Source organism: Astyanax mexicanus, chromosome 14, assembly GCF_023375975.1.
Source record: "Astyanax mexicanus isolate ESR-SI-001 chromosome 14, AstMex3_surface, whole genome shotgun sequence".
NCBI lineage: Eukaryota > Metazoa > Chordata > Actinopteri > Characiformes > Acestrorhamphidae > Astyanax > Astyanax mexicanus.
Genome location: NC_064421.1, coordinates 17,953,719 through 17,966,101, shown reverse-complemented (window position 1 = coordinate 17,966,101; position 12,383 = coordinate 17,953,719). Strand labels below are relative to the sequence as shown.

Genomic DNA, 12,383 nt, shown 5'->3' with positions numbered 1-12,383 from the left:
ATTGGCATATTGGCTGTCCTCCGAGGGCCAGATGTAACTTATAAATGTAATAAAATGTAACCAAATGTAATATGTAAATGAATGTAATTACTCCTTAATGTTAAATAACTCTCAATATATTATTTATTCAATCAAATATTACAGTTGCATGGAAAAAATGTTTGCTTGTTGCTCTATTAACATAAATCCTTTTAATTTGTCATGTCATGAAATCCAAAAACTCCATCAATCAAGAACCAAAATATTCAAGTGAATAGAAATGACATCAAGTTATATTAACTTTGAAATTATTAACTGAAATAAGGCTTAATAAATATAAAATCAAAAATTGTGAGCTGTTAAGAACATAGCATTTCCTCAGATTTAGCAGTTCCTCATCCAACCACTAGTGGGAGCTGCAGCAGCAGCACCACAAGTCCGCAGTGTTTACTGAGTCAGAGCTACAGCCCAGCCACGGGCTACAGGGCTCAGCTCAGCCAGTCTGGAGCGTTTTTAAAATTTTTAAGTTCTTCTGTGTATGAAATAAAGATTTTTGTAACCGAATAATACAGCTCTCTACAGTTCATCTTTCAGCCCAAGCAGCTAACAGCAGCAGTTTAGAGCAGAGTCACGGAGTCACTGCTGGGATTACATTATAAACAGGTCAGTTATCGCGCTGCTAACCTCAGGAGTTTAGTGGACACACCACGGCTGCAAGGTTAGACTGTTGAAGGCTACTGAAGACTATTAAAGGCTATTGGAGGTTATTGAAAGGGTTATTGAGGGCAGAAATCAGTAAAGGCTGGTTAGATAAGTGATTCACGTCCTCGTACTTTGCTGCGGTGAAACTGCGACTAGCGCTGTCCCAGTGATGTTTATTAACGTCATTAAAACAGATTTTGTCAGCTATTGTCTTATAAATATTTACACAGAACTTATATCTCTCCTAAAAAGCGTTTATTTTGGTCAGTAACACTCTTCGTAACACAAAAGGCATACCGGTCTTTCGCCTTGAAGCACAGCCGTCCGTCTGCATCAACTTCTCTTTTTCTGGACATTATGGGATAAACATTTATATGTCTCAATTCCACCCGCGAAGTTACACCTTCCCTCCGGCAGGGTTTCCACATCAATGACTACACTGCCGTGTAGTGGCAGTAAGCCGTAACTTTGCGGGTAATACAATCGACAAGCATTGTGGGAAATGTATTTTTTGGTCAAAGAACGCTTCTGACTTATTTATTATAGACACTAAGATCTTACAAGCTCTCGCGGGCCACATAAAAAGACGTGGCGGGCCACATTTGGCCCGCGGGCCTTGTGTTTGACACATGTGACCTACATAGTTTAATGTCCTCAGTGTTTCTTTATTTAAACGGCTGTGAGTAACTGGTACAGGTTGATTTCTGATTACTAATTTGAAGATTTTTTTTATGAGAATTTGCATTTTTCCATTGTTTTACATGTAAAACATTTTTTAACAATCATTATATTAATTTAACTTCATGTTGTTTTCTGATTCTGTCTAAGTGTACAACACAGTAGGAGGTCTGACAGTACTTTGTTAGGAAGGCATATGGTAGAAAAATGTTGCTAAAAAGGGACTTTTTATTACTGCATTTGTAATTATTCAACTAACCAGAGGCTTGGAGTTTAGGATATTTCCATTTGATGTTTTACTTCACTCCTAACATGTGACATGAAAATGATTTTTTCCTCTCGTACAATGTATATGAGTCTTATACATGGTTGATGAATTTAGACAGGAGTACTAAAGCAGGAAAAGCTGTGAAGCACTAATGTGTTTAACTCTTTTTGCGCACAACAGCAAACATGGGAACGGTTCCCTTACATGTATCATTAGCTGTCATGTTTGTGTTAGCCTATAATGAGTTTGCCATTATAGACTAAGGCTATAGTGCTATTTAGATATTTTATAATGATATGTGTAATGGATGTGGTTATGATGTTTGTTATAAGCTTCAGGTCCACTTTTATGCTGCTTTGTGATTAAACCTGAAATAAATAAACAACCTTTCTTTGCCACTGTCAGATTACGTCCTGGAACTCAACACAGGCATAAGAATTTGTCATGAATGAGTCATGCTTTTAGTCATTATTATTATTCTACATTTTGTTTCCTTTAGGCAGTTTATATTCATACCAGCAGATGTGATTTGTTTATTTAATTCAGCCTCTTGGCAACTTCTCAGCCACACTACTAAGGAATGAAAACTTTCTTCACTTATTGCACATCCATTAACAACCCTGAGTGAGTAAGATTACAGGCTGTCCAACTTTCCCCACATCCCCAAGTAATCTGGTACAAGAAAGCTATTTTAGAAATGTAAAATCAAACCTAACAGTATGTGATCTCATACGCAATCTGTACATTGGCTCTACCCTCACTGCCAATATTCATTGTCAGAAAGTATACGACTTAAATGGCTATAAAACATTTTTAACGCTTATATCAATATTTCTTAAGCAATTTACTGAAGTTTTCCCCTGAATAAGCAGGCCTAAAGTGCACTTTTAAATGTTTGCTAAACTGAAGCCAGTATTTAAGAAGCCCTCATCACTCAGCAGATAAAGGTTGTCAGGCAGTGCCACATTACAGTTAATTATCCCTTGGCACAGCCATTTGGAGGATACATTTGTTTGGGTGATGGTGAACGAGAAAACAGTGGTTTATCAGTGTCCATCAAAAAGACACAAAAATACATCTTAAGCAGCAGAGTCAGTCACAACTGTGATGGGCTTTTTTAAGCATTTGTGTACACATAACATTATTGCAGAGAATAGTATAGTAAAGTATTTCAAACGTACAATGTTGCTATCACACAAAACCCTTGTATGCCCAATATGGAAAATTCATGTGCCAAAGAAAATCCGTAACTTACTATTATAAAAAACAAATGCCAAATTTAAATTATCCCAAAAGACGTTTTTACATTATATTAATTTTAAAATAAAATGTTTTATCAACTATTTTTATAAGAGTATGCCTATGTTCATCTGTGGGTATCACTGCCGTTAAATCTGAGGGGACGTGACCCATTCACATTTCATAAATATTAGTTTGAAGATGTAACCAAATTTAACATAAAATATTATGTAGCCATGTTAAATGTCCATGTTATATAATTAAGTTTAAGAGGAAATTCTAAAAGTAAAATTGATTATTTGTGCTCACACACAGTTCCCTGTCAGTCAAAAGTCTGAGTATTTGAAGGGGCCAGGAGAAGCTTTGGGAGCAGCAGGGAGAGAGAGTGAAAAAGAGAGCTAGAAAGAGATAACTAGAAAGAAAGAACTAGAAAGAGAGAGCTAGAAAGATAGCCAGACTGAAAGAGAGAGCTTCAGTTAAACTACCTGTGTGACAGTTTAAAGCATCTCTGAGGTAAATTGTTTGTACCATATTTATGGATCCATCCCACTCTATTATATCAATGAATGTATATTTTCTGGTCTATTTTTTTATACATAAAAAAAATGAACCGGATTATAAGTTTTAAGTGACAACAGTAAGGAACCAGGGTGTTGCCATGTCTAATACAGCAGGGCTCGCACCTGTGAATTTTAAACACTTAAAGACAAACGAATGCTGGATGCTAGTCTACACAGATTTCTCTCATGAAAACTGTTTACTTGGGTGAGTAAAGCACTTCAGTTTATTTACAGTAAGCTTAGTTTTCCAATATTTTCAAAAGCGTATATGCAGGGCTAGCCCAGTTAGCAGTTCTTAGGGCTTGTAAATGCCACCCGACAGCGCTACACTAAGGTGGTAGTGGTCACATGTGGCTAATGCTAATGTTTCTTAGTGCTGGAGAAACTTCATTGAAACTCCTGTATAACTCCTGTATAATTTTAAGTGCACCTTTTAGTGACAAATATGGTATATATAAGCTTTGTTCAACAGAATAAAACTTTAGACTCTGTTGTTGGAATCTAGCCAAAATGGCTGGTATTCTGTTGCTTAGCCACCATGCTAGCTAGCAAGATAACTCAGTAGGGCTAAAGTAAGGTGTGTAGTTGCTTGTGTGTTAAAATGTGGTTAGAGTTAGCTTAGCTAAGCCTAGCTGTGTAAATACACAGACAGTGTTTCTGGAGAGCCCAGTAAGCTGCTGATAAGGGAGTAGAGTCTAACTCTATACAATCATTGAATCTAGTCACTTTTGTTGGTAAAATTAGGTGTTTAACAATCTGTTAAAATACACAACATTTATAAACAAATGTATGGGGGAAGACACCCAAACAACCCTGGTCCATAGTTCCATAGTTTCCAGGCAATCCATGGCTTTTGTGAAAATATGTGTGTAATGTTCTCTATTGTTTGGATAATGTAATTTGAGAGAATTTAGGAAGTTTTTTGGCTCCAAGAGAATGGTTCAAAACATGAATATCTGCTACATATCGAATTAGTTAACATATGGTTAGCTAACTTTACCAAGGTTGGGCAGAGCATGTAGGTTAGCTAGGTTCACATGTTTACCACAGGCCTTCAATATGTGGAAGCTAATGCAAGCTTACTTGCTAACCAGTCTTATTACCTCAATATCATTTTTTTTTTTTACTGTATGAAGACCGGTAATTTTTATGTTTAACAGTTTAAGGAAAGGTGCAGAATTCAGTCTCAGTGTACTTCTTCATATTTTGTGTGTGGGAGTTGCAGTTGGAGAGGTGTCTGAGACCACATGCTCAAGGAGCTAATTTCAGTAAGATTCACCTAAAGTGATGAGCTTGTCAGGCCTCGCCATTCATCCCCTGTCCTCTGGGTCTGTCCAGAAGATTTATCAGCCTATTATTTTTTCTCTTTTTTTGCAGACTCTTTCAGCTAAGAGGACTCCTTTCATTAAAATGCGGAAAATCAACACACAGAACATGGAAAGGTCTGTCCCTTGAGAAGTTTCAAGTTTCTACTGGAGGTTACCTTAAAATAGGGGCCTTTTCAGGTTAGGGCTGTCTTATTATCATAATTCATAAATGTAATAATAGAGGAAAGTGTTATGAATGTTCTTTCATTAATACTGGCTAATCACATTTGTTTGTGATATTCATATAATATTAATAGGATACAAACGAATTAAATGCAGTTACCCTACATTTTTCAATTCTGCTTCAGCTCTCTAAACGATTAGGTGATTAGTTCAATCCTGGTGTACATGACAGAACTGCTACCACCTTGTGGTGAAATATATAAAAATGCTTAAAACCCCTGTCTTTTCCAAGTTCTGCAATGTTCATACCCAACATTTTTAGACATGGATTAAGTCTTGGACTAAACTGCACTGCCACTTAATCACTGCTGAAAATCTGGGTCAGAAAAGATACCCCTTATTGACTTTACACTTACTTGATTCACGTGATTGAGTCCAACAAAGAAACAGTGACATGTCAGAAGTCACATTATGTAAACTGATATTGACGAATTACTCCAAAGAAATGCTCACATCTGTATTGTAATCGGTCTTGAAACACTGACTAGTGTGCCCAGCATGAGTTGACATGATATAGCATGTAATAGAGTTGAGCCTGAAAGTGGGCACCACATGAATTAGACATTCATATAATTTCATTAGAAATCACATTCACATTTAATGCAGGAGACCCTACATGCATATCTCAGGGGGTCAGTGCAGCCTTCATTACATGGAACACAGAATGTGTCATGGACCACGATAATAGTTCCTGTCCCATGACTTTTGGTACATCAGGGTATGTTGGCAAATTGAAATAATTAAAATCTATATAAATATGTTGGTATGGTATAAATACCATAATTTTTTTTTTCTCTTTGTTTTTCCATATCCTAATGTTATACACCAGATACTTAAGAGTACCCTTTAGTGGAAAAAAATCACTATACAATTACTTAACAAATAAAGTTATATTTCTAATATTCCTACAACCATATTACAGTGACAGATCCTAAGACATCTTGACTATTTTAAAATGATTACTCTTGCAAAGACATTTTTGCTGTGATGTGTGCTTGACTGTGTGCTTCTTACACAATAGGAAATATAAAAACAATTTGACCTGTGGATTTCACTTTTATTAAATAAATGTAGCCAAAATGCATTAGATAATACACACAAAACAAGTGTTTCAGGTTGTGCAGGGTTAAAATCTTAACATTTTGCCTCTTCTGCAATGCATTCAGAATTAAGCATTCCATGCATCAGGAATAAGACAACAAGCACTTCTCCATAACAGTACTGTAATTTTGCTGGTGTTTTATCAGTACATTAATGCTAAATCCTCTGGTATAAAAGATCAGAACAAGACAAAAGTGTCTTTTATATAAAAATATATAATACTCAATGTTCTAAATCACAACAATGGACTGGTAAGAATCCATGCAAATATACAGACATCCACTCCAACTTTGTCAAATTACACAGTTCATCTGCAGCCAATGCAAAACTATGATTAAACTTTCTAACATGCATTTCCATGTTAAACTGAAACTCCGCACACTGACAATGAATGAATTTATGAACATTGATTTCAAACAAACTAATGTATGATATATTTTAAACATTCTAGTAACTCAGACTGCTGTAATCAGATTCCTCAAACTTAAAATAGATGAAACTATCAGAACGTTTATCATACTAACATAAAACAAAAACAGAAAAGTTTTTGTAACTGTAAACCCCTTTTTGCCTTTTTTTCTTCAAAATTTTGAACATCTCAAACACAAGTACGATTAAGAGTTTTTCAAGTTTCCTTCTGTAGACAGAAATGTCCATTCTTAGTCAGTTTTTCATATTTAGAACCCTGAGAGGAATACAAGATACTTCTGGAAATGTGTCAAACAGCTGCAGAAAATGTGAAGTGACCTGTCTGACAAATAAGCAATTTTTGCTATCTGAACACCAGGAATCCACACCTGTCCTGCAGGCTTTTATGTATAGCTCATTTTATCAAGACAAGACAGCAGTTGAAAAGTAGATTTGTCAAACAGGAAATTAACCAAAAGCATTAAAGGACATACACAACTGTAAGAAAGCAAAACAATACGTTTTACAGATTTTACAGCAAAAAATATCACAAACTCATAATTTTTTAAAACAAAATAAAGAAAAAAATAAAAATGAATGATACAGTGCTAGGTTAGCATCATGAAATTTCAGTAACAGTTCTGCTTCAGTTCACTAATAGTTTTTGAAAAGTAAACTTCAAATGTTTAAAGTGCTACATATTGTATATTAAAACCAAATATACATTTTAGATTTAAGATCGTCTTAACTAGTAGAAAGGAGTATTCCACCATTCAAGAATTATATTTGAACCTGTTTGTTTACTGAAAAAAAAAAAAAAAGCTGTATTTAACTGTAGTTACTGTAGTGTGTAAATGTAGTCACATTTCACATTCTATCCAGACTAATAAGCAAGATAACCTCGTTTTGGTCATCATCATTTGAATATAAATCTTTTCTGCCTTAGAAAGTTCATGCCTCACAACCATGACACATGATATATATATATATATATGACACAATATTTTTGGGTTCATCTGTGCAAAAGTATATCAATAATTACCCAGCATATGTTTATTAGAAAAAAGCCAAGTCATAAGGAAGTCAAGTGTGTCAATATATTAAGGCTCCACTTCGCATAGTGTTCTTCTCATAAAAAATTAATAACCTTATTGAAAAGTATTTTTTATCAGAAGAGCTGAAGTACTAAAAGTACTAAAACATTTGTCCATCTCTAAACTTCTAGAGCAGCACATTTATATTGCACTTGAACTCCCTACAACACTGGTTTAAGAACCGAGCGCAGTGAACGTCCTTCTTTAGTAAGCTCTCTTGTGCAACACATGCAAGGCAAAGGAATGGCCTCCTCTCTGCGAGCAACTGTGTTAAACTTGCACGTCTTTAGGTGGTCAGCCATGCTGGAGATGTTGGCAAATTTCCATTCATTCACCGTTCCAAAGGCTGTGCTGAATCTCCAGACCTAAGAGCCACACACAACAGACAATACATCAGTTTATTAAGGCTTTGCAGAACTCATTGGGAATAAACATTTAATGTAAACCTACATTTACAAATGTACTTATTTCCTGCTGCAAATAATAACTTGCCTTGTCTTGAATTTGCCAAGAGGGAGATCCATCTGCACATCTCGTCTTCGCCCAGAGTAAGACCACCATGCCACGTGACTGTAGCAGACTAGCACAAACATCTCTCATGGTACGAGACACTCGAGAGAGCTGGCAGAGACTGAAGCCATCGAGGAAGTTTGCAACATGCTGCAGTAGCTCAAAGGGTAAGCTGCTGAGGTGATCACAGTGAGAGCCATATTGGCAGGTGCTTCGAGAGAGGGGTTCACCTGGACGTGCAGCTAAGCCAGACTGCACACCAAATGAGCCCAGGAACCGGTCATGGATTATTCTAGAGCCCTGTACAGAAGGGCAGAACCTTCTTTGGGAGTAGGTACATCCATAGAATGCTAAAGGGCACCTCTGCTCCATCCAGCCATTAAGGCCAGCATGGATGTCTCCATGAACATTCTTAAAATGGGAGGAGAACTCATCTCTGCGAAACAGCTGCCCACAAACAAAAGTGAACATGGAGCGCTGCTTTGTTTGGTACCGAGCCACACACTCCAGAACTAAGTCCAGTCGAAGGGTGTGGAAGGGGCTGGGATTGGACAACTGTGGACTGGCATGGTCACAAGCTGAGGCTGAAGCAATATCACCCACCATGGTGCTGGTGGCCAATATAGCAGAGGGAAAAGAAAAGGTCTGTGTGCCAAAGTCAATCCGATAACCATCTACAAAGCGGCTGTCTGAAATTCCCCTGCCCCCAGGTGAGTCTCCAAGACAGAAGAGCAAAGCAGCAGTGATGAGGTCAATGCCATGAAGACCTATTGGATCATCTGCAACCTCCAAGTCAGATGTGTCCACTGCCTTATCTTCCATCTTAGCCCGAAGCAAATAAGGATTGGACAGAAGTGTTCTCCGTCCATTGAATGTAAACACACTCATACCTCTGAGCACTTGGAGGTTCTGCAACTTGCGCTCCAGCCACCGGTCCTCAATTTCAACAGGCAGTTGCTGTAAAACATTGTTCTGTACCAAATCTGGTAGAGGTATTTGGAGAGGTAGTGGTAATTGTGGTGGATGAGCCATTTCAGGCTCTTCTGCTACATTGGGCATGGAATTATAAGGCACCTCTGGATGAATGTCAGAGAAACCATTGATCCTGCCTCTCTCTACATGAATTTCAAGATCAACATGCTCATGGTCCTTTTCTTGATTATTAAATCCATTACACAGGGGCAGTCCTTTGACTTCTCTTCCACCACTTATTTCCTCCTCCAGTTCATCTTCAGAACACACATGCAATTCGTTGTTCTCTATCCATTCTTCTTCATATGCTGCAGGAAAAGCACAATCTACTCCACCTACAGCTCCAAGCTCACACACTGAATCTGTGTCACTTTCCTGCATTTCCACAGTCTTACATTCCACTGAACAGTGACCCTCTTTTAGATTACTGTGACAAGTTCCATTTGTATCTACTTTGACACCACTGAGGTTTTCCATGATCAAGTCAATACCCTTGTTTGCACTGCTGAGAATGTCCAAAGCAGCTGCCAAGTTTCTGCTTGTCTCTACTGAAGCCTTATAAAGTTCATTGTATGAGTCCCCGTTCATTTCTGCGTCCTGGATTTCATTTTCCTCACTGCCCTCCTCTGCTGTTTTTGTTACAGTAGTTGTTACTTTGAGAGACTCAAGAAGCATACGCTGATCCTGTAGGGCCAAAGCCATATCCAGTTGCTCCACGTCATAGACTTCTTTACTTAAGTTCTCATAGGACTTACGATCAGCGTAACTCACAGGCCATCGGTTCCATTCCATGGTACAGCAAACAACACTGGCCGGGCATATTCCCAAGTGCTGTGCCATTTTTATTCTGGCAATCGTAAATGGACATCCAAAACCACTGTTTACACAGGGCACCTTTTCATATGGGCACAGTAAATGGTGTTCATCCACTTTACATGAGTGGAAAACTGCCCCACACACAAGTGGACAGCCCACAAGGTCACAGGAAATGCCAGTCTCTGGTCTTACCATACATCTTCTGTTCACACAGTTCTGGCAATGAATATGTAGCTCCTCCATTACAAATATAAACTTTAAGATGACCTTATTTTGGGCAATGCCACAGGAACATCCTGCAGAATGAGATGAAAATAGTAAAAGGTTTATTCAGTAAGATATAAACAAGAGCAAAAGTTATCCCATTTTGTCCTCAAAATGCAACTCAACTTTAACTTGCTAACTTAATTTTACATATTTTTAAAGAACCTTCTGACCAATAAAAAATCAGACCAGGTTACAGTATTGCTTACTGAATATCCAAGCTGTTCCATGTTATTTCACAACACCTCTTAAGTTGCATGGTCACGCTGCTGCTTCTTCTGCTTCTTCTACTACTACTACAAATGGAAGGTCAAGTGTAAACATGACACTTCATTTCTAAACAATCTGTTGCCAAAGGGCAATTGCATTTTTTAAAAAATGCATTTTTTAATACCTATGACAACAAACACTGAGACCATAACTGGCTGATTAGGTGACTGTGTAACCTTAGTTTAAGTACTCAACACAAAAATACATAATATACATTTTATATTTGTGCTCATGCTTTATTCTTGACTCGTTTTAAAAGTGAAATATCCTAGTTGTTCCTTTGGGTTAACATGTGCATGAAAGAATAACACACGAAACGCAAAAAAATGCAAAAAACATAATGCGAGCTCACCAATCAGAGTACAGCATTCACTTTGTTTTGAAAATTATTTTAACCTGTTGGGCATAGCTAACCTGTGCAAGCACAAGGTTCTACATCAGGACAACAGTGTAATCTTTTGTGAGTGACTGTCTACATGTTGTGAAATATATATATATATATATATATGCAAGGTCATTAAAGCCTATGTTTAGTGCAAGTTTTATTAAACGTAGTTTGCAAATAAATCTTTTAAAAACTTAAAAACATGTTGCAAACAAACTAAGCTAGTTCTGCATAATGGAAATGATTGGTTTTCATTGTTCTGTGTTTATGACCATTTCAATAAACATAGTGTCTCAGACTAACGACATTCTATTAAAACACTTGTGAAGAATAATTTTACCTAAATGTGGGTGATTAAGTAAGACTCTTGCTTAAAAAAGCACATTAGAGCCATAATAAATTATGCTACTTTTACTAAAGTGAAGGTTTTTAAGGTCTGTTTAAACTAGATAGCAGTATTTTATGGGTATCTATGAGTACTTCGTCAAACAGTGATGGTTTTATAAACCTGTGTAGCGGTTTTAATCCGGATTTGTTATTTATAAATTCCAGTGAGTCTTTCAACAGACTACACGTGATTTTAGCGGGGCATAAACATTGCGAAACCCACAACAGCTGAAAACACACCTTGTTACCCGGCGCTGATTTCGAAAGCAATTAATGAGACATTTTCACAACATTCACGAATAGGTGACTTTATCTAAAGTCGACCATTTTCGAAGGGATTATACAGTTATACACGAAGGATCGCGTTTTAAATACGCTGTGTGACGTTGCTAACTGTGGATATTATTTTTGGCAGGTGAACAAAATCTGACTAAGCAGTTTCGACAACGTAGTCTAGCTAGCCGTCTGCTTCTCCAGAGCAGTTAGCAAACTAGCTAGCTAGCTAAGCTAGCGTTAGCTAAAAACAAACAGAAGAATGAAGAGCACAGCCCCGGTTTTAGGACTGAAATACTCACTAAAACACAACAATGCTAAGAATAGCGAATCACTGACCCGAACCTTAATAGCTAACCTAGCTATTAAAGGTTAGATAACATAGCCTGCTAGCTATCCTAACAAAGACAGCAGAACTAAGTTTAGCACAGAGGTCTCAGGCACACAGACCCACTCTATTAAGTGAGAAAGCTAAGTTGGTATAGCTAACTGTGGCTAGATAGTTGACTAAAAGGCTAGCTAGATAGATAGAAAGGCGAGATGTTTCTAGATTAATGATCAAACATTTTAACGTAGGTATTGTCAATGTTACCGAGCTGGAAATGTATGAGCAGCTTTAACCAAACAAACTATCCAGGTTCTTTGGGATGACAAGAATGTCCTGAATGATATTTTGTTGTTAAATGCAAACGGTTAGCTTAGCTAGCGCTAGCTAAGCTAGCTAGCTATCTGGCCATCAACAAAGTTATTTAACTTTACTCACCGTGGCGGTATTTTCGATTTCGGATCTGTTCTTGTTCCAGACTTAGCTGACTTCGTAAATACAGAACGTATTTAGCCAGTTAGTAATATTCCTACACGCTTTACTAGCTAATGCAGTCGGCTGGTTAAGGTTTATTTAGGCTGACTGACTGAATACTGGCACGC

General features: G+C 37.3%; 1 protein-coding gene across 1 annotated transcript; it reads right to left on the bottom strand.

The window, feature by feature from the left end:
* Positions 1–6,012: 6,012 nt before the first annotated feature.
* Positions 6,013–12,376, bottom strand: fbxo30a (F-box protein 30a). Its single transcript, XM_007251962.4, has 3 exons — positions 12,220–12,376; positions 8,072–10,173; positions 6,013–7,944 (listed from the first exon to the last, which is right to left on the bottom strand). The coding sequence occupies exons 2-3, from the start codon at positions 10,118–10,120 to the stop codon at positions 7,741–7,743; spliced, it is 2,253 nt and encodes a 750-aa protein (XP_007252024.2). The 5' UTR covers positions 10,121–10,173; positions 12,220–12,376; the 3' UTR covers positions 6,013–7,740.
* Between the last annotated feature and the right edge of the window lie 7 nt (positions 12,377–12,383).